This window comes from Beta vulgaris, chromosome 6 (assembly GCF_026745355.1).
Source record: "Beta vulgaris subsp. vulgaris cultivar EL10 chromosome 6, EL10.2, whole genome shotgun sequence".
Taxonomy (NCBI): domain Eukaryota; kingdom Viridiplantae; phylum Streptophyta; class Magnoliopsida; order Caryophyllales; family Amaranthaceae; genus Beta; species Beta vulgaris.
In genome coordinates this window covers 4,096,283-4,116,796 of record NC_079207.1, presented here as the reverse complement: position 1 = coordinate 4,116,796, position 20,514 = coordinate 4,096,283, and the positions used below count along the sequence as shown (strand labels likewise).

Here is a 20,514-nt window from a genome sequence, read left to right as displayed (position 1 = left end):
TATCTTAATTTTTGTTTTTTTGTTTTTTTATGTGTAATTACATGTTTATGTGACTTTTAGATGGGATGCTCTGATCTTCAAAAGACCATATTATATGGAAGATGACCCGTGAAGTCAATAGCTTGCATAGTTGCATGCAGTATGGCAATTTTCCCTTCTCATGTGCTACCTAGATATCTGATTTCAAATTATACTTGCTGAAATCCAAATCCTAGACCCTAGACAATCAATTACTGCAACAATGAAATTACAACACAAACAAAATAGCATAGATCTCACCTACAATAATAAAAATAATAATAATAAACATATTTACAGCAAGAAAAACTACATGATATTTCCCTACAATAATCCACATGAACCTCAACGTGGCACAAAGCAAAATGAGACCCGCAGGAGGTATTCTACGAGTATGACTTCAATTTTAGGAAAGCGCTTGCTTGAGATAACAGTTGTGCCTGCATTGAATGAAGCTTAAGCTTATTAGACATGATAACACGCCGATTTCACTTTACGAAAAGGATCACTAACGCCAAATGTTTAGAACAAATGGAGACATACTAGTTTAAGAGAAATTTCTATACCATAGCCCTTAACTTTTCCATTTTGAATTTCGTGGCAATTTTTTCTGTTTCTTTTTTGTTTTAATTTTTAACGGTATATACTTGCTTTTGCTTAGCAATTTCCATAATCTCAAAATGCAAATTTTTGTTACACACTTATTCCCTTCCTCTCTCTTCAATCTCCAACACCAACTCCACCACCATACCAAACCATGCCACACCCATCACCTCAACCATACCAGCTACCGATGCCCCTTCCTCCCACCCCTGACCATCGGCCTGACCTTGCATCCCTATGCCCACCCTCCCGTCCTCCCTGCAGCCAGATCACAATCCTCTTCACTAAAGCCCCACTCCCCACAAAAGGCGCAAACCCCTTTGAAACACCCCCTTGCTACTCCCAGAGGCAAACAGAGAAGGATAAACCTTACTGCATTTCCGACGAGACTAATGGTGCCAAAAAGCACAACATATTCTTCCCCTTCAAGGTATTTCTAATGGCTTCAGTTCCCAGGCTTCCTGTTGGAAAGGTAGATCCTTGGATGGTGGCCGGTGGGCAGATAGGGTGGTCAAGGCCTCAAGGGTCGATGGTGGGCAGGTGGGTTGGTGGAGCAGTGATGTGAAGGATGGTGACAAGGAGGGATAACAAACTTCTGTATAAAGGAAATTTCCTTTTCTTCACACAGTGACTATTATTTTTGGCAATTTTTTAACAGAAATTCTATCTATAGGTTATGGAAATTATTCAGCAAAACCTTTAGGTTTCATGGTATTATATATTAATACCCACCATATAAAAAGTGCAAAAGTGGAGAGTTACCATGTAGACTTTCCCACTATTCAACGATACGTAAACCAAGTCAAACATAAAGCTGAACATTAGGTGGCTTACTGCAGAAATTACTTTATTTTTTTAAAATTTGAAGTGCTTACAGTTTCTTAATTTGACAGTCTGCTTCGTTTCCTGCTATCACCACATCAACTAGACAATTAAGATTTTCCAATCAAAGCGCTGCTCGCTGAATTAGACTTTGTTGTTTTTTTCGACTTTCCAAGTATGCTGCAAGTTGTGCACTTTTATTTCTTGTTTCATTCAACTCCTTCTCTAGTTTGTTGACCTATATAAATCAACAATGGAAAGATATCCAGGTTACAAATATTCAGAATTGACAGTACTGTAGGAAGGTAGGCGACATGACGGGTTAATAATACCATCTGTTTTAGCTCGTGTTCTTTCTGAACATGTGCTTCACACCTGCACCAAAAATCCATGTTAATTTCTGTGTGTAAAAGTCTATATAGATCACCCATAGAACGTTCTACATCATCCAAATCTGCAATTTTAGGTTTATTCAACCGGCGAAAGGCTAGTTGGTAGCGAATGTATATTTATTGACACTGAGAGTGAATGACATCAATTTTACAATCTGGCGCTATGCTGAACCAAACCCCAAATCACTTTTGATAAGTCACAACTTATCACTTCAGAAAGAATACTTGGAACTGAAATTGGCAAGTCCAAATTAGAACCTGAATCAATTACATATCCAATTGGAACTTTTTTTTTTAGGGGAGTAATAAACCCAACCTACTCTTGCATTTGATTCAGAACAAAAATCTCTATATTGGTCTTTATGTAAGAAACAGGAACTTCTTAGTTTTACAAAGAAAATTACTTCTACAATGCTTTTATACTTTTTGTTGGAAGGAGAAAAAACGAACAATATGACTTTAACATAACAGCCATAATTATAAATTTATTATTCAAAAAAACTGCCGTCCATTTAACAATCACATAAATGATATTTTTTATTCGAATAGAATAAATCAACATGCCTTGAAAGTTGAAGAGTTGAAGATATTTGGATCTGAATAGCAAACTAGTTCTCACTTCCGAGCAGGCCTCAATAAGCAAAGGTGTTTAATTCGATTCATTGGCACATAAAAGAAAAAGATCCTGGATTGGATTGTTTAACATTGTTATAGCACAAAAGATACACAATTACTACGGTGCAGAAAGCCTAATGCAATGGTAGACTGGTAGGTTGGAACATACAAACAACAAAGAGGCAAATTAAGCAACCTACCTGGTGAATAATTGAATATTCTCTTCACAAATTTGCTCAATAGATAAAGAGGCTGTAGAATCATCCACAGCTTCATCCTACAACATATGACAGCTTCTTTAGATGAAGTAAAAATTAATACTCAAATAACTGGGTTCAAGAATACAGAATGGAAGTATGAAACAGAAATAAAACAACGAAGTACTCCAAAGTCCAAACTCTTGTCATATTGATCAAACAAGAACTGATAAAAAAAACCGAAAATTTTGATCAAATAAAAGCCAAATACACCATCTGCTATGAAATACAAAGGCATATCATGAAATTGATCATTTAAAATTCTCGTGATCCCTTCCAGATACAAACACCAAGAAGGGAGCTCTCTTATACAGGTTTCCTAGTTCCTATGTTTCAGGGAAAAACAACTATGTTACTCGAGCATTGCTAGACCTTGAACAACAAACTCACACATTAGACGGATATTGTATGTAATTAACATAACAAGCTGCCAGCCTAAAATCCTCCAGAGTCCGGACCCCAAGTGTGAACAAAATTTGACTCTCCAACATTTTGACTTAGAAGTGTCTGGCTGTAGAATGTGATAGAATATATATTAAAGATTTGAAATAAAATAATAAATTCCATAACTCACTGCAAGCCCCATGTGTAGGTTCTCTTTCAAAAAGAACCAGAAAATGAACAAGGGTTGTCAAAACCAACAAATTAATCTACCTTCTCTAACCCGCAAATTATGTAAATACACTTGGACCACTCAAAGGTTATACTAGACCTTGTCAAAGCTTTCCAAAACAAACTCCAAATAACAACGAAGTAAATGTATGTTGTACAATGTACAGGCCCAAACAGACTCCAAATAGAGGGATTGACTATTTCAATTCAAAACAATACAATCATCTTTCCCTCATCTATCATCACTAATGCTCTCATTACCCTATCAGCACAAATGTACAATGTGTACAAGGCCCTTCCTGGCAACATGTGTCTCTCATCTCTGATCCTCTCTTTAATCTTTCAGCGTAATTTTTGTACAAAGACCATCCTAGCCAACCAAATTTCCTTATCCCCATAAATCTGAAACCATAAAGTACTTATCATCCCTTAAATCAACCAACTAATCCCAATTTCAATGTGTGGAAACAAGATCTTGGGTGTGTTAATTAAGACAACTCCAATATGTAGATGTTTAGGCAAGTCCCCTTCCCCCTGCTTCAAAAAAAAAAAAAAGCTCCTCCCAAGAGCCAAATATGATGGTGGAAAAACACAATCTAAGGAAAATAATATCAAAACCAAAGCCCTCAATAATCTTGAAAAGTGACTTCACAAATACTAATATTCCTCATGGTCAATATAAGTAGAGCAAAGGAGGCTTAAGACCTGCATCAGGATTTCTCCAGATTTGAGTATTGGCACTGGTACTGGTACATATTGATAACTAACTATATATGATCATGTAATCCAATCCAATCCAATCCAAAGCTCCAGCAAACTATCACAATAATGCACATTTTCTCATTCATCTCAAAGTAAAGTGTTCAGTTCTAGTAAAATGCCAGAACTATTATACTCATATGGCTCTTAGATGATGTGTCTGACATAAACTATCGACCATATTCATGCCCATATCTCGAACAAGCCTCAATAGCTTCAACAACCAGCCACATGATCATTATTATTCGAGGACATCTTGTAGAGGTAATATATATAGATTTTATTTTTCTGATAGAAATAATTTCTCAACTTTTTGACTAAAAAGATTACCACATTGAGGAAAAGTGGAGATTATTGGGGATCTCCATGAAAGAACCTTTGTATTACTCTAGAGTGATTGATTGGGAATCGCAGGATCAAAGCTACAAGCTTCTAGAACTCCCAAAACGCTAACTTTACAAACTAACATTGCATACTATTGGATTTAAGGGTCAAATCATGCTAATTGAAAACACAAGAAATAATAGATCTAAGCGCTAAAGTAAAAACAATCATATAACTGGAACATAGTCCATATACACATGGAAACAAACAAAGTTAGAAAAGCCAGCCAAGCTGAGCAGTAGCAGTACCAACACTTGCAAACTTATCTGAAGTGAAGTTCAACTTTCTCATGCTCATAGAGCTCAAGATCACCACACCTAGAATGTGCAGATTTAGCATTCTCATACTAACTGAGCTCAAGCTTAAAACCTTTCCAGATGCATCTCAGGTCTATCAAGTTTGGCCTATGCTACAACACACCAAACCAATAGATGGGGGGGAAAATGATAAACCACAGGATGTAAGAATCAAGTGAACACTTACAGTCGAGAGCTCAACTATGGACTGCTCAGCAGATGTATCCTCCTGATAATTTCTTCTGGATCCAGCAGAAAGACCAACAAGGGGCCTATTAGGAGTTGACCTCTCCTGAACTCCAGTCGCTGGAAGGCCAACAAGTTGGTCATCAGCATGAGATAACTTTTTTATCTTAGCTGGAGGTCCCGCAGGAGGAATATCACGCCGCTGGAATCCAACAAAATGACAGTGGTTCTTCCTGTGCCAGGCATGATAACAAAATTATATGTCAACTTAATGACAAACCTTGTTAGGAATTATCATATTAAAACAGAAAGGTTATAATTCCCTTCATTTGCAAGTTGCAACCCACTATTATTCAGCAAATAAAAACAAATTCAAACACAAACAGCAGGATCCATAATATGTTAGATCAACATATTCAGATAAGCTAACAGAATGTCTAAGTGGAACAAACCAGTAATCATAAACCATTTGCTTCATCCTTGATTCTAGCCGGATAAACAGTGACGACCTCTCAAAATCCTGCTTGTCATGTGCTGGTTCTATAAAATTTGCTTCAAGGACACCTGAGATATATGCACCAATATAAGAAATAGGTATCCAAACACAGATTATGAACGAGAATAGAAATAATAGGCGAAACACATGTCCAGGAAAAAGGAAATAAGTCTTATACCAACAACTCCATTCCCCACAGAACTACCATCACGTGAGACCTTCCAGAAAGGCTGCAATCATAGATCCATTAGAATAAGCAAACAGCAATGAATTAGTATGAATATGTATGTGGTTGACTTTATAGTAGTTTATACATAAAATAAAACACGAAAAAAACAACCAAGTGAAAATGGAATTCTAAAGGCATATTTGCTAATCATATACATTCTACATCAAGATATTACATAAATAGACATGAATAAGCAGCTCCAATTTTGGGACAGATAGTATACATAAAGATGAACAGCTTCTTGGAAGTCATACATAGATATAAAAAAAATGGAATAGAAACACTGAGGTCTGCAAAAAGGACTACAAGGCTTGCTTAGAAATAGTACAAGAGGTACGAACAACATACTTCAGCAGAGAGCAGGAAATTATGTATGCATCAAGAGTGTTTAAAGCTTAACCTTGATGTAAATCCTACTATATATGTTATTACCGCCATTCCAAGATAACTATTATAAACAGTTATGCATGCATGTTCAAGGGATAATTCGTTATTGTTTTAAATCTAGCTAATAATATTACATTAGTGTTTTGAAGAGAGGGGTAATATTAAGTTAATATATCAAAAAATGAAATATGGAAAATTTGTTAAGTGAAACAATGATATCAAAATGAGGGCATCCATTACAGTATAAGATAAAAACCAAGCTAAGGAGCAGATGCCTGATGGAATAAGGTCAATGTAAGCTTACAACCATAATGTGCAACAAAACTGCAAAAAAAGCTGCATACCCTATCAATTTAAAGACAAACTAAAAAAATTGACAGCAGTAAGCATACCCTTATGAGGCGATTTTTATGGTATACATTGAACCCAGAGACATTAAGATCTGGAGCTTCTTTTATGAACCCAATAGTCGTTTTGACTAAGACCTAGACAAGAAGATAGCACAGTTATAGTCAGCACAAGAAAAAAAAAATCTGATATCAGAATAAAGAACAAAATTACCAGTCCCCAATAGACAAAGATCTAACGACTAACAATGCCATTTAGTTAAGTTTCATTAATAAGGCAGGCACTGTTGAATATGTGGACATCTAATATGCAGAATTGAAGGATCCCTATGTTGTGGAGGAGGCATTTGTGCAAACTATCAATGAACTCTAGTGTCAATATGCCACTGCACAACATATGAAACTTGAAATCTACTATAAAAGCACTGCGCAATTCGACACACGACAGAACTTAAACCATATAGAAATTTTATCATGCAGGAGTGCATTGCCCTAAATGGGTGCCTCATAAAACTGGTTTAATTCTTCACAAATAATTACTAGCCAAAACTAGGCAGATACTTGAGGTCCAATCTGCTAGCACACAAGACAAAAGAATGACATTCAATAACATTCCCTCTGTGTTATATCTTAAATAAACTTACAAGACATAGCTAATAAAGAAGTATTAGTGCAAGCAAGAAGAAATAAGAAATTACAGTCTGAGTAAAGGAATCTTGTGTTCACGATGAAAACGAAAACAAAGGCAGTGACTTGTTAAATGGCTAGTGTAGTAATCTAATAGCTTGATTTGAACTGGATTAGTGAAATCAGCTAAGAGCATGATGCTGAATATAATTGAATGACGAGCTGGAAGGCCAAATTAAGAGCAAATGGAAGTATCTAGTTTCAGATGAGGACAGCAATTGAGAAGTACAATGGCACGCCACACTGCGACAGTTTAAATAGATCTTAGGAGAGTTCGAAGACAGATAAAGTTATGCATGTCAACAATTAAACCACCGGTGAGGGGGTTGGTTAATTATATTGCTTGAAGTGACTGTCATAATTATATACTGCAATGTTGAATCTTCCCAAAAATTTATGTGCACATCCTTAAGAATCAGAAATGTAGAATTTAGAGTTCCGTAAGATGTGACCACACATTCCATCATCAAGAATTGGAATTCCAGCAAAGCACTCTGTAGATGTTCTCTATAGCTCCCCATTGATCAAAACGAAAGGAAATTACAACAAAAGTTGCACTTTTCCTTTTCACTGTTTCATCAACTTCAGAATCGTCTTTTTTATAAGATGCTACTTCATAACCAGACTTGGTAAAAGAAAATCCAAATAATGATCAATGAAAGATAGCTAATAAGAAAGAAAATTTGAGGAGGAAGGATGTGATTTGAAGACGGAAAATCCTTCTGAGTTATAGAAAAGTTGTAATGATGTCAAGCTCACTTATCATGAATCATTTCCTGTAAGCCGTTTCAGAAATTTTGAAATTAGTGGATTATCCAATTTCCTCACTTCACTTCACACTTACTTTCATGACCTGAACAATTAGATCAACCACCCTGCCAACCTTAGTCTAATCTCCTTGACAGTTCACTAAACCCCGTTCGGGAGAAAATAAAAGCAACGTTAGCTAAAACACCCCCCCCCCCCCCCCCCCCTCCCCGACATACAAATTAAAGCATATCATACAGACTTTCCAATTTTCACTGCTTGCTTTTGGTAGAAAACCACTTCACAAGAAACGTCCACCTAACTTTGAGAACGGAAGAACTAGGGTAGCTCATATATCAACATACTTAGGAACGGGAACACAGGATAGACAAATAGACCGGCATCTTATGATAAGTAGGCAACAATGTAAAAGACCAATTCAGGTAGTAATAGTTTACCTACATAGCATGGGTACTTCTTCTAGGTCACATATTCGTACATGTACCCGTACTCGACACCTATCTTGTATGAGTACGCGTACCAATTCCTAAAATATTGAAATCTCATCGTTTTCCGTCCCCAAATCTGAACACATACCCCTATCTGTGCAACTTAGATTTATATAACATGTTCATTGCAATCTTAGTAGCAGCGCTCAATATGGAATTTTAAAGAATAAAACAACATATTGAATTTCTCTCTTTCTTTGATATTAATTGCATTTTGGATTAATATCAAACAGAAATATGTTTACTTAGTTGAGAAAAATATGTCACACTTTCCTTTTGCTCTTGTATAAAAAAAATTCTTTTAGTTGAGGACAACTACTTGAATATTGCTGCAAAAAGGTTAAATTCAACCGAGTGTTTCACCTTGGGGAGCATGGTGTTGTTTGTTAAGAAAAAGGATGCATCTATGAGACTAGGTATTGATTATCGGGAAATCAATAATTACAGTGCGGAATAGGTATCCATTGCCTAGAACTGATGATTTGTTTGATCAATTAAAATATGGAGGGGTATTTTCTAAGATAGATGTGCGCTCTGACAGATGAGGATAGCAGATCAAGACATTTCCAAAACTGCGTTTCGAACCATATATGGTCATTATGAATTCCTATTAATGCCATTTGGTCTTACTATCGCGTGCCGCATTTATGAATTTAATAAAAAGATATTTTAAGCCGGTTTTGGATGAGTTTGTGGTGATATTTATTGACGATATTCTGGTTTACTCACGTCAAGCACATGCAGGAAGGACAGTGTTAGGTGTGCTAAGAAGCGAAAAGTTAAATGCGAAATTTAGCAAATGTGATTTGTGGTTTAAATTGGTGGTATTTCTTGGTCATGTAGTTTCGAAGGAAGGTTACAGAGTGGCCAGCTCCAATGAATGTGATTGAAGTTCGCACTTTACTGGGGTCAGCTAGATATTACCGACAGTTTGTAAGGGATTCCTCCTGGATCGTGTTACCAATTTCCAACTTGATTAAGAAAAGCAACAAGTTTCAATGGACAAAGAAATTTGAGGCGTTTCAAGAGTTGAAAAGGAGTTGAAGTGTACGTGATGCTTTGCAGGAAGGGTTAGGATGTGTATCAATGCAAAAATCACCACGTAATAGCTTATGCCTCACGCAACTGAAACCCCATGAAAAGAAAATCCAGTGCATGACTTGGAATTGGGGGTTGTTGTCTTTGCATTGAAGTTATGGCGTCATTATTTGTATGGGATGACTTTGCAAGGTATATACAGACCATAAGAGTCTAAAGTATATTTTCACCGCGAAGGAGATGAACATGAGATAAGGGAGGTAGATGGAGTTGATTAAGGATTACGATATAGATACTCAGTATCACCCGGGGAAAGCAAACAAAGTGGTGGATGCGTTGAGTCGACGACCAAGACAGGAAGTGAATTCAATCATCTTGGTACCAGAAGTTGTATAGGGAATTGGTCCAGTTGGAATCTGAGAAAAACAGACGCAAGACCAATATATTCAGAAGGTTAAGAAGAAGATCGAAGAAGGTGAAGTAATTGATTTTCAAAAGTACGCAAATCAGAGTATACATATTAATGGAAGATGGTTTATTCCGGACGATTATGAATTAAAAAAGAAACTCATGACTGAAGCTCATAGTAGTGCGTACCCGGGACGGGATAAAATGACAAAAACAGCACAGTTCATCGCTATTAGAATATCATGGAGTAAAAAGCAGTTAGCGGACAGCCGGACACATGTCCGAAATATAATTAGATTCCATGGGGCACCCTCAACCATTGTGTCCCATAGAGATCCTCAGTTCATGTCGCATTTTTGGGGAAGATTGCAAGAGGCTTTCGGAACCACACTTAAGTTAAGCACTGCATTTCATCCCGCTACAGGATAAACCGAACGAGTTATTGAGATTCTTGAGGATATGTTACGCGTTTGTGTATTGGAATTTAAGGAATCATGGGAAGAACGACTAGGATTAATAGAATTTTCCTATAATAATAGTCATCAGGCAAGTATTGGGATGGCTCCATATGAAGCCCTGTATGGAAGGAGATGTATTTTAGTGGAAGCTAAGCAGTAAATGGTAATTTCATTTTGACACTTTAACTTCAATCCCTTCCCCCAAAGCAATTTTTGTTCTATTCTAGTGAGCGCTAGCCAGGGAAAATAAAATTCTTTTTAAACATTTAAAATTTCTCTAACCTCTTTAGATGATGCAGCAAGCTGCGGCTTGTAGGTCACCACTTGTTTGTATTGGAGCTCATCTGCGATATTAAATTGTTCGACAGGTTTCCCCCTCAACAAGATCTTGAAGTTCTTGAACTTTCTTAGGTACAAAACGGAAGAATATGCCTATAAAAGAGTTCCATTTTTGCATTGTAATGGACCAGAATGAAGAATATATATAAAATCTAGATGTATGCACTTGGAAAACAATAAAGAACAAATTAAGCGGAAAGAAAGGTACCCGCAACGAATATCGAAGGCGATATGAGATGTGTGATTGCAAATCAAGAGTTCGTTTATTTACTTTCAACCCACTTACTCGACTAGCTTCATCCCTTAGCTTTATGTCCTACATCCAAAAAAAAATCTGTAAATCAGCGGCATAATGAAACATGTAAGTAGTACACTGAATGCATCAAAACAGCAGAGATATACCCTGAAGCAGAATAGATGAGAACTATTTAATAAATGCAAAATCTAACATCATTCAGGTTCATTTTAGGTTACATTTCATATAGTTTAGTTTAGGATTCCTTTTCCGCATGTTTGTGGTTGCTTTTGTGAACGAAGCCAGCTTTCATTTTGGTGTTTGAGTTGATTATACCTTTTGGACGCTTCTGGAAGAAATTGCTTGCGTGAGAATCAAGACACGTCTATAGGGGCCAAGTTTGAGCAGCGGCAAGTGTGTGTGCATGTGTCATAACTATTTACCCAAAACTGTGCATAGATTGACACCCTGGCGTCATTTCGCCTATATATCTCAAAATCGTCATGATGTTCATGCAAGGACGATAAGGTTTACAAGTAGACTTAAAGAACTTAATATCATTGTATTACCACCTCGAAAGGAAGCTATAAACAGAAGTTATGGTATCTCCTCCCTCCTCACAAAAGTGCATGCTTGTACAAGGCAGTAATGCGCGCAATAAATATGACTCTTGAGTCTACCACTATCGTAAGGAAAGTAATATTTACAATCTTTAATCCCTATTCTTAAGGGGAAGTTTTCATTTCATATTCATGTTCCCATATTCAAGGAAAATCATGACAAAAACTTAATAGCACTCCTTTTGTATAGAGAAGGTAGGGTGAGCTTGCTGGATGGTTAAGAAAAGGTGACAAGTTTCCTTTCCTTTCTCATTATTGCTTCACCAAGCACTTGGAATGGATTCAAAACCCTTTCCCTTCCCAAACCAACATGATTTATAATTGAAGGGTTCGGATTCATTTCCTTGCCACTTTTTGTTTCCCTTCCTATCCTCACTCCCTATCCAAACGACCCTAAGATCCCTCTTCCTTCATAGCATGAAAAGCATTACCCATATGCCTCTTAAGAGGCTCATACCAAGGACAAGGTAGGGGGTCTAATTCTATGCGGACTTACCAACGCAATGGCTGAGAAGCTACAGAGTACAGACCCTTGATCCCCAGTCCATTGATTATGCATTATCATTTCCCAGTACATGAAGTGATATAATTTAAAAGACATCTTGACTCTCTTTTCTGAGGGTAAGAGATTGTAAGCAAAACCTCAGCAACATACCTCATCGTCGTCATCAAAACTCAGTTCATATATGCCTTCATCATTCAGCCAAAGGTTGTATACTATAACCTTTGTTCCATGAGGTCCAATATCTTCAAACTGAAAATCACCAGAAAAATGGATTAGAAAATCTAAAATTTAACAATAAATAGGAATACGACGGAGAGTATCACTAGACTCTCTGTCTCCCAAAATACTTCCGTTCAGAAACAATATTTCTGAACAATAGGCATAATACATCTGCTTTCCATAGTCAAACTAACCTGCATCATAAGATCCTCCTTTGTAGCAAAGGGAGACCATTCAAGGATATTATTCAAGTTTGCTGTCCAGTCATCTTTCGAGCTATAGATTATTGGCTCTGCCCAATGGTTAGATATGTCAAAATCAACCTGCAGATAATAAAGGGTAAAGTACAAAATTCCAGAATAAGAACAGAAGAGAAAGTCATAAGGCCCTGTGACCAATATTAAAAAGTTCATCAAGATCTAGATAAAGAAAGTACCATAGGGACAATGACGTCATCTTGCCCTGTCAGCCGTAAAAAAGTATAAGACAGTAGACCAACACTTTGTGTAGCTCGCCTGAAAGGGTTAATGAAGAGAATCGCAATCAACTTTGAAGTAACAGACACTACTCTGTCTGCTGAGGAAGGAGGAAAAATCAATATGCTTCTCTAGACAAGCTACAAAATATGTTAAGAGTAACAGCTAAGAATTCCGAAGCAATTATCCTCGATATAAATATATAATGCACAAAGACTCTTGCAGGCGGGGGAAGAAATAAAGCAACTGGAATCGTTCAATACAATGAGATCAGAACAGAAGGACTTCTTCCGCTTATTGATCTCATACGAACTACTCGCTTTTACCCTTAAAAGGATGTTACTTTCTTACTAGCTTATTCATAAACGTTCAGGCACCTTTCGAGGGCTCCCCAACTTCTTGGAAAGCGGTAGCAACACTGACTTTGTTTAAGACAAAAGAAGGGTAGCCTTTATTAAAGGATTATAAGGGAGGCGTAGCTTCGTCCTGCCTTATAACCGAGTGCCCAACAGGTGTTTCAGTTCCTCAGCATTCCTACGAGTTTAGAATTGACAATAAAAGCATACAAGAAAAAACATGCAATGTCGCATTTGAACGGCTACAGTTGGAAAAACACCATATGTTTCTTCGTAACTACATATTACATCCATATGGACCATATGCACACGCAAACAAACACGCAAGCACCCACATGCATAATGAATTGACAAGACTTAGGCATGCAAAAAAGAAAGAAGGAACATCAGAGTCCCTGTAACAGAAAATACCATTTAAAAAATCTTCCCTACAAAAAAATCTGTATCCTCTCCCTCCCAATTTTATGACATACAGGTGAACAAGAGTTAAAGCTTTACGATATCCTTGAACTAGTCAAGGACGTAATACGATCATGTATTTTCTCTATAACTAATAAAACTATACTTTTAGTTACACAAGGAGGTATCAACCATTTTGTTCTTTCTTATTCGAAAAAGGGGGGGAAAAATTGTTTATGGATGAAGTAACCGGAATGACAAATGGTTATGATTGTGAAAACCAGAGAAAGTAAACGAAGATTAAAACGACTCTTAGCCTGCCTTTACATTCTTCGCTCAATTTCAATCAACTCATTAAAGTAAAAAAATAAACCTTAATATGCTTTCCAAGCCTGGGATGGCTCGCCATGAGGTTGAAACGGATTGAAGGAGCCTGGGATGGCTCGCCATGAGGTTGAAACGGATTGAAGAGTTGATGGGGGACACGAGAATTTCCAAGGAAAGCCCAAATGAAAACAAAAATACTAATTACTTTCGGAATGGCAATTGGAATGTTTTAACTCCTATCTGTGTTATCTATCTCAAATGTTTTATAGATGTATTAATTAAAATTACAAACTCTTATCTTTTTTATTCTGGGCCACGAGAATTATTATTTCGACTTCTATCTTTCTACCAGTAATAGGTACTAGCATTAACCCGATATTAAATCTCGGCTGTATCACTTCAGCACGACCACATTGTAAAGGTTTTTGAGCTTTCCAAGACCGAGATACGAGGCTGTAAGCCATCCGCATTGCCCACTAAAGTTGTTTTACGACCTCTAACCGCTATTTCTACTGAATTCGAGAATAAATACCGTGGACCATATATAAAATGAGGCTAAGGACAAAAAATCTCATGCCCTCAAGCTATTGTCAAGTACTTATACATAAATCAAGAAGAATTTGCAACATGTCAACATGATATAATTACAGTATGGTGGGTTCATCATGCAAGACTTCCATTTCACTTCCATATTATGTAAGTATAGAATGGATAAATATTGATGCATTTTATTGTCATAAAATGCAAGGTATCATATTGAGTTAAACAACCTCATAGTGAACATTTGTTCTAAAGAAAGTTGTAACTCAAAATCGGCACAAAAATGAGAAGTGTCATGCCATTCACAGCTATTAAACAAGATAAGCTCTTCATGAAAGAATGCACGTCATTGTCGGAGGTTGACAATATCACAAAGCCAATCTTAATGTAAATCTGAGAGCAATAGTGGGAACAAGGACTGCAAGCAACAGCTATTAATTGCATTTAGAAATTATAACATATACCATTAGGACACCAAGAGCTACAAACTTACCCTGAATGAGTCGAACGACTTAAAACAATCACATCAGCACCCAGTCGCATGGTACTTGTCTTAAAACCGTTGCCATCTGAAAGCAACACATGGTTCAATATCAACAGGCAGTAAGCACAAAGCTTCATCACCAGAAAAATGAAAGAAAGACAAAAACATAAACACGAAAGAGGGAAGGGAGTCAGGTTTTTCATTATGGTAACATGCAACAAGTACATTGAAAAAGTTTATGAACCAAATCTCCAAATCCAAGCCAAAGAAAATTCCTGAGATTCTCATTGAATAGAAATAATACCAAAATTCATTAAACTATCCATGGGAAGTTTTCGTAAGAATAGAGCATTCAAGCATTCAATGTTATGAAGAATTAGCCATGTATTGCACAAAAGAAAAAGAAACAACAATAATTTTAAACTATCTATGGTCCTTCCAAAATAATCCTAACCATCGGTTTAACTCAATACAATCCGACTAACACTCACCCTACCCTACCCTAACCTTCCTAGGAGGGACCACCATACCAGTAAACATTTAATCTAACACATTTCTTTTCCTCAAGGCCTCTCTATTTTCCGTCTCCTCCCTTCCCTCGTAAGTCGTACCCCTACCATATTCATATTCACCACCAGTCCACCACAACCAACCACTCACTCTCTATTCTCTCTCTCCTCCTATGCTTTCCCACCTCTGCCACGTCCACATTCACCATTATCTTCCATGACCAACAGTCTCACACTCCCACTACCCACTTCCTAACATAATTATCAATACCACGACACAACTTATTTAACCATATTAGCAATACCACCCTTCCATCCCATCTTCTTGGGCAACCACCACAATCCAATCAAACAACCATGAGCCATCATAACAACACTAAATATACTACAAAGAGCTTGACATTTACTAATAAGATGTTCCACAAGTCTTAGCATTTGTTTTCTTTTTTCTGTTTGGTGTTTGTTCTTTTATATATATATAGATGCAGGGATTATTTTCAAACTCTAACCAATGAGTTTCTTAATGGATAATCACTTCTTATATGCACAGAGTAAAAGTTCAATTTTTCCTCTAAGGGAATAAAATATGCCTACTTAGAGCATACGTTCAACAACTCTTAAACCCTAAAAGTAATTAATAAACTCACATTGTCCAATTGTAGTATTTGATTTCTTCGACGAGTAACCCAAGCTCATACATTTCCTTATGCCCTCTGGATCCATTCCACCACCATCATCTGACGCAACTCATATATCTTAGCTCATTCAGCTGCATTAATGGCTACATATTGTAGCAGTATCCAAGTTCGTGAAGTTCACATGTCACAACAGCATAAGATAGTTTGATAACAATATAATACCTTGGAAAAGTAGTGCAGGAGAATGATCCTTCACATTAACGATTTTATCAACCTTCACAAATGTAGCGCCATTGTGTATCTACAACCACAAGCAAGCAACAGAAACTAATAAGCAGATAAACTGAAAGCCTGAAACCAACTAAATCAGAAAAAAAAAATTAAATTAAATGCAGACGACAGACCACTCAACCAACTGATAAAGTAAAGCTCTTTACATATCTCACAGTCGAAACTTATCATTAACAATGGACAAATTACATATTCCACTAAATTACCATTCACTTCTTGTTTTATGTGAAGTAGTAGGCCACTATGTTGGCTTATGAATCAAGCGTGTAACACTCCGACCCATATGGAGTCGAGTATATTGTCACCAATGCGCATCCAGGCCCAACAACTGTCCTCAATAACCAACACAAGTTCTTCAGGCGCATTTTGTCCTCACTCATGCGCATCCTAAGAAACTTCCCAGGAGGTCACCCATCCCTGGACTACTCCCAGCCAAGCACGCCTAACTGTAGAGTAACTAAGAAAATAAGCTCCTTAAAAAAAAGATGCATCTTGTTGGAATGAGTAGCCTGCTAAATCCCTTTAAAGCAATCATGAGGGGTATTACAAAGCGTCTATCAGATATAGCCTCTTTTCAACTGTAGGTGAAAACTTTGCTTGAGGCACTAGAATGGTTGTAAGGTATGATATCTCCAAATATAAAGATTTTAAAAGAAAGGAAAACATTTAAAAAGAAACAAAAAACTTTCTAATTTCTCCGTAAACCTTTACACAAGGACCCAAATATCAAGTAGAAAGTAGCTGCTAATAGAAGAACCATAATCGAGCGAGCAGACGAGGTCAAATTACTGTAAGGAGTGCTTAATAATATGAGACAAAAATTAAAAGAAACAATAGATTATATAGCAGTAAGTTCACAGTAAAAATATTACATGGACTAGATGTAGGCCCAAATTTCCAAGACAAAACTCCTAGAGTGAGTCTTACATAGAAACAAAGAACAAGGTCAAGAGATTTTATTCTGGTTGGAAAACATCTGCATTCATGTGAAACCTCTTTGAAGTTTGAACCACTTTGCAAGTAAGTTTGAAGGCTAACACAACATTCTCCAATAAATTACCCATTCTAGTACCTATTCTAAACATGAGTCACTTAGAGGAAGCTAAGAATATGCATGCATATAACGAACCTAAGTCAAATGGTTTTCAAGTTGCAGCACTTCCCGTAGCATTTATTCTACATCCATATGTTCCACATGATTAGTTGGCTACATAGACTTTCTGACATTTGATATGTTGGTAAATGGTATCCATATGTTTTTCCTAATCTCTAAATATAAGGTTGTGCATATATATCACCTTGTCCCTATAAACTCTTTTAAGTTGCACTTCTAATTTTAGAGCACCACCAATTCTACCAATATAATCCAAATTTGTGACAATCAGTTCATGAGATCAAAGTTAAGAAGCCACATAACTTGTTATGTACTATCAAATAACAGGAGAGCGTACTTGCATTGCAACTACAAGGTGGAGTATCATAAGCACAAATGTCATGTTGTCATGACAGTGAACCATCTGGTAAAGCTATGACACTCTGAAATCAGGTAAATCACTATAAACGGCAAAATTACACTATAGAAGGAAGACGGAAAAAAAGATGTCGATATCCACCTCATCAACAGCATTGTCTAAGAGCTCAGCGATCGCTGCAAAAGCCACAAAAGAATATTTTAATCAAATTGATAAACTGCTTATGTAACAATAATATCAAAGTTGAATCAACAAAACTATAATTAGATATACAAAGTGAAGATGAAGAGTGGCAACAAGAAGATAACACTGTCACAACTCACAAGCATCATAATGAAGAAAATAATACCACATATTTCAAACAAGAATCAAAGATCTCTTTCCAACCAGATACTAAGCCATTAATCTATTAAAGCTACACCCGCTACTTCTTTGTCTCCTCCTCAAAAGGACCTCTTCCATTTCCTCCCCCCAAACTTTAGAAGATCTCTTCCAAGTGTAATAATTTCCTCAAGCATCTATGCTTCCTGCCTGCAATATTGCCCACACCTACTCGGGATAGAGATAATCAAGCAGGAGATGGTTCATCAACCTCACTTAATTCCTAGAATATAGCAACGTAATTCCAGTTTACCTTCCACTCGCAAAAACATCATATGCACCAGATTCCTACAAGACCTATAAAATATAAAGTCTTCCAAGTCAGCTGCCACAGGATCAGATTAAGTTTTACTAACTGATACTAAGAGGTTCCATACTCTAGAGTTCCAAAAACAATGCTTATATCTTGTATAATTCTGTTTATCAGCCACAAGCCCGTAAAAGAAGCTCAACACACTAGTGAAATCAGCTTCACCTCATCACTCTATACAGTTCTATTATTGATATATATGCATATTTGCATAAGCATACTTTTTGAGGTTATGATGAGAGAGATCTTCCATAACAGTTATTTCACAATACCATGACCCTTGTTGTATGTATGAAACGAATGATGACAATGCATTCGTCTCTTCCGCATATAGTGGATACATCTCAAAGAAGGTTGGGAGGCACCACTTGCACGCTCTTAAAGGCTCCAACAGTCCGACAACCAATATGAACCATAGAGCTCTCAGTATGACGAGTCACCTTTTTCTTGCCAAATTATAAAATTCAAACACCAAAAAATGCCCTTTTAACCATAAATCTACTTGAACTCTTGCCAAAAGGAGGTTGTTCACCACTTCTCATTTCAAATGACTCAATATTGTCATATACTCCCTCCATCCCATAATATAGTGATTGTTTCTTTTTTACACGGTCTCCAAGATGGACCTTTGACTTTCGATATCTTCAATTCCTTATTAATAAAAAAATATAAAAAGTTGATATCATGAAACTACAAATTGAGGTGAATCTAACAAGATCCCACATAAGAATATTTATATATATATATATTAATGAGAATATTTGGTCAAAGATTTTAAAGTTTGACCCACAAAAAATAACACAAGCACTATAGTATGGGACAGAGGGAGTATATGTTATCGCATAGTTTGTAGAAACTAAATTAACCTCACTAGTGGTTGCATAAGGCCACAACTGATCCATTTCCCAAACCATGCTATGCCACATTTCAAGTAGCATACATGATTGTCTGCGAGCAAAAATCAATGTTCAAACACCAAAATCCAAACAGGTATTGTCACAAAAGTTATACTTGCACAGACATCTTAATCAAGTCACAGAACACAAATTTCAGAAAATAATGCAGCTGCAAATATACACACTATCAATCATCCGATACCGAAAACATTATAATTTAGTAACCTTTACTTCACCACGGCAATTACAACTCCCATCAATCAATAATGCGGCGAAAACCATGCTATTCAAACAAGTACAAATCTCATTTAAATCACAACAGAAAATTAAAAACTCACCACCAAAAGCCCACTTATGAGAGGTAGCATTGGAGTGAAGAAATTTGGGGTGAACACGTGCATGCTCCAATTCACCTGCAAAAAGTAAGGATTAAATTTGAAAACCAAGCAGTAAACAACAAATATAAAGATAAAGTGGAGAAGACGAAGAAGATTTACCATGTGCAGGAACAAAAGATGATGGACCAATTTCATAAGAACCTGCTTTCCAGAAACTTCGACAATCAAGCTTTTGCTTCGAGAATTCGGGATCCACAGAGTTAACTGTAGAAGATTGTGGAAGAGCGGGGGTTTTGCTACTTGGCTCAGGTGCGGCGATTTCTTCGTCGTCACTCAGAATTTCGACGACATTGAGGTGATTGTTAGCAGGTGGAGGTGCCATTTTTGGTTTTTACAGTGTAAATTCAGTTAAGAGTTTTTTTCTAGGGCTTCAAATTTTATTTCACGAGAGAAGTATGGAGGACGCAAGTATTGGAGCACGGAGAAATGCGAATGAACAGATGATCGCTTCTTTTAGTTTTCGCGAAATCCCTAAAATGCTCAAAAAAAAATTGCCCAGAATTACACAAAAGTTCTTGTGATGAGCTCATATGTACCTTGCGTCCTTGCCTTTTTTGTTATTTCTTTTTATCAAAGAATAGAATCATACGAATGTCGGATTCTCGACATGAGTTCATATCGTCATAATTTAGGACGACCTATCAAGTATTTATTGGTCGAGTGCTTAAGAGTTAAGATTGGTTTGTTATGAACGATAGGTCACATGTACACATCAAGATTTATTAAATGTAGTTTCAAAATTACTTAAAATCGCTCAAAATTCACTTTTGTAGACTATTTACCCCTCCCTTTTCCACACCACCCCGCCACCACCTACTACCACCCGCCACCACCTACTACCACCCGCCATCACCTTCCTCCCAACTGCC

At 36.8% G+C, this 20,514-nt stretch overlaps 1 protein-coding gene across 3 annotated transcripts; it reads right to left on the bottom strand.

The window, feature by feature from the left end:
• Nucleotides 1-257: 257 nt before the first annotated feature.
• Nucleotides 258-20,209, bottom strand: LOC104895100 (protein MICRORCHIDIA 2). 3 transcript variants are annotated; one of them, XM_010681516.4, is made up of 19 exons: nucleotides 19,745-20,203; nucleotides 19,586-19,660; nucleotides 17,802-17,836; nucleotides 16,120-16,198; nucleotides 15,907-15,996; nucleotides 14,760-14,835; nucleotides 12,605-12,683; nucleotides 12,363-12,491; nucleotides 12,100-12,198; nucleotides 10,798-10,905; nucleotides 10,533-10,682; nucleotides 6,449-6,541; nucleotides 5,619-5,670; nucleotides 5,397-5,508; nucleotides 4,946-5,177; nucleotides 2,651-2,727; nucleotides 1,776-1,818; nucleotides 1,497-1,681; nucleotides 258-458 (listed from the first exon to the last, which is right to left on the bottom strand). In XM_010681516.4, exons 1-18 carry the CDS (start codon nucleotides 19,965-19,967, stop codon nucleotides 1,568-1,570), a joined length of 1,866 nt encoding a protein of 621 aa, XP_010679818.2. In that variant the 5' UTR covers nucleotides 19,968-20,203; the 3' UTR covers nucleotides 258-458; nucleotides 1,497-1,567. The 3 variants fall into 3 exon arrangements, with proteins under 3 accessions (XP_010679818.2, XP_057251935.1, XP_057251934.1); XM_057395952.1 differs by lacking the exons at nucleotides 258-458; nucleotides 1,497-1,681 and adding an exon at nucleotides 4,711-4,871 and having other exon boundaries at nucleotides 19,745-20,209; XM_057395951.1 differs by lacking the exons at nucleotides 258-458; nucleotides 1,497-1,681; nucleotides 1,776-1,818; nucleotides 2,651-2,727 and adding an exon at nucleotides 3,378-4,871 and having other exon boundaries at nucleotides 19,745-20,209.
• Nucleotides 20,210-20,514: the final 305 nt, after the last annotated feature.

Excerpts from the sequence above, each read along its gene's own strand:
- LOC104895100 (XM_010681516.4), bottom strand. The coding sequence starts at position 19,967 with ATGGCACCTCCACCTGCTAACAATCACCTCAATGTCGTCGAAATTCTG. Across the intron at positions 19,661-19,744 it reads ATCTTTTGTTCCTGCACATG|GTGAATTGGAGCATGCACGT; the intron begins GTAAATCTTCTT and ends TACTTTTTGCAG. Across the intron at positions 15,997-16,119 it reads TCCTGCACTACTTTTCCAAG|ATGATGGTGGTGGAATGGAT; the intron begins GTATTATATTGT and ends GAGTTGCGTCAG.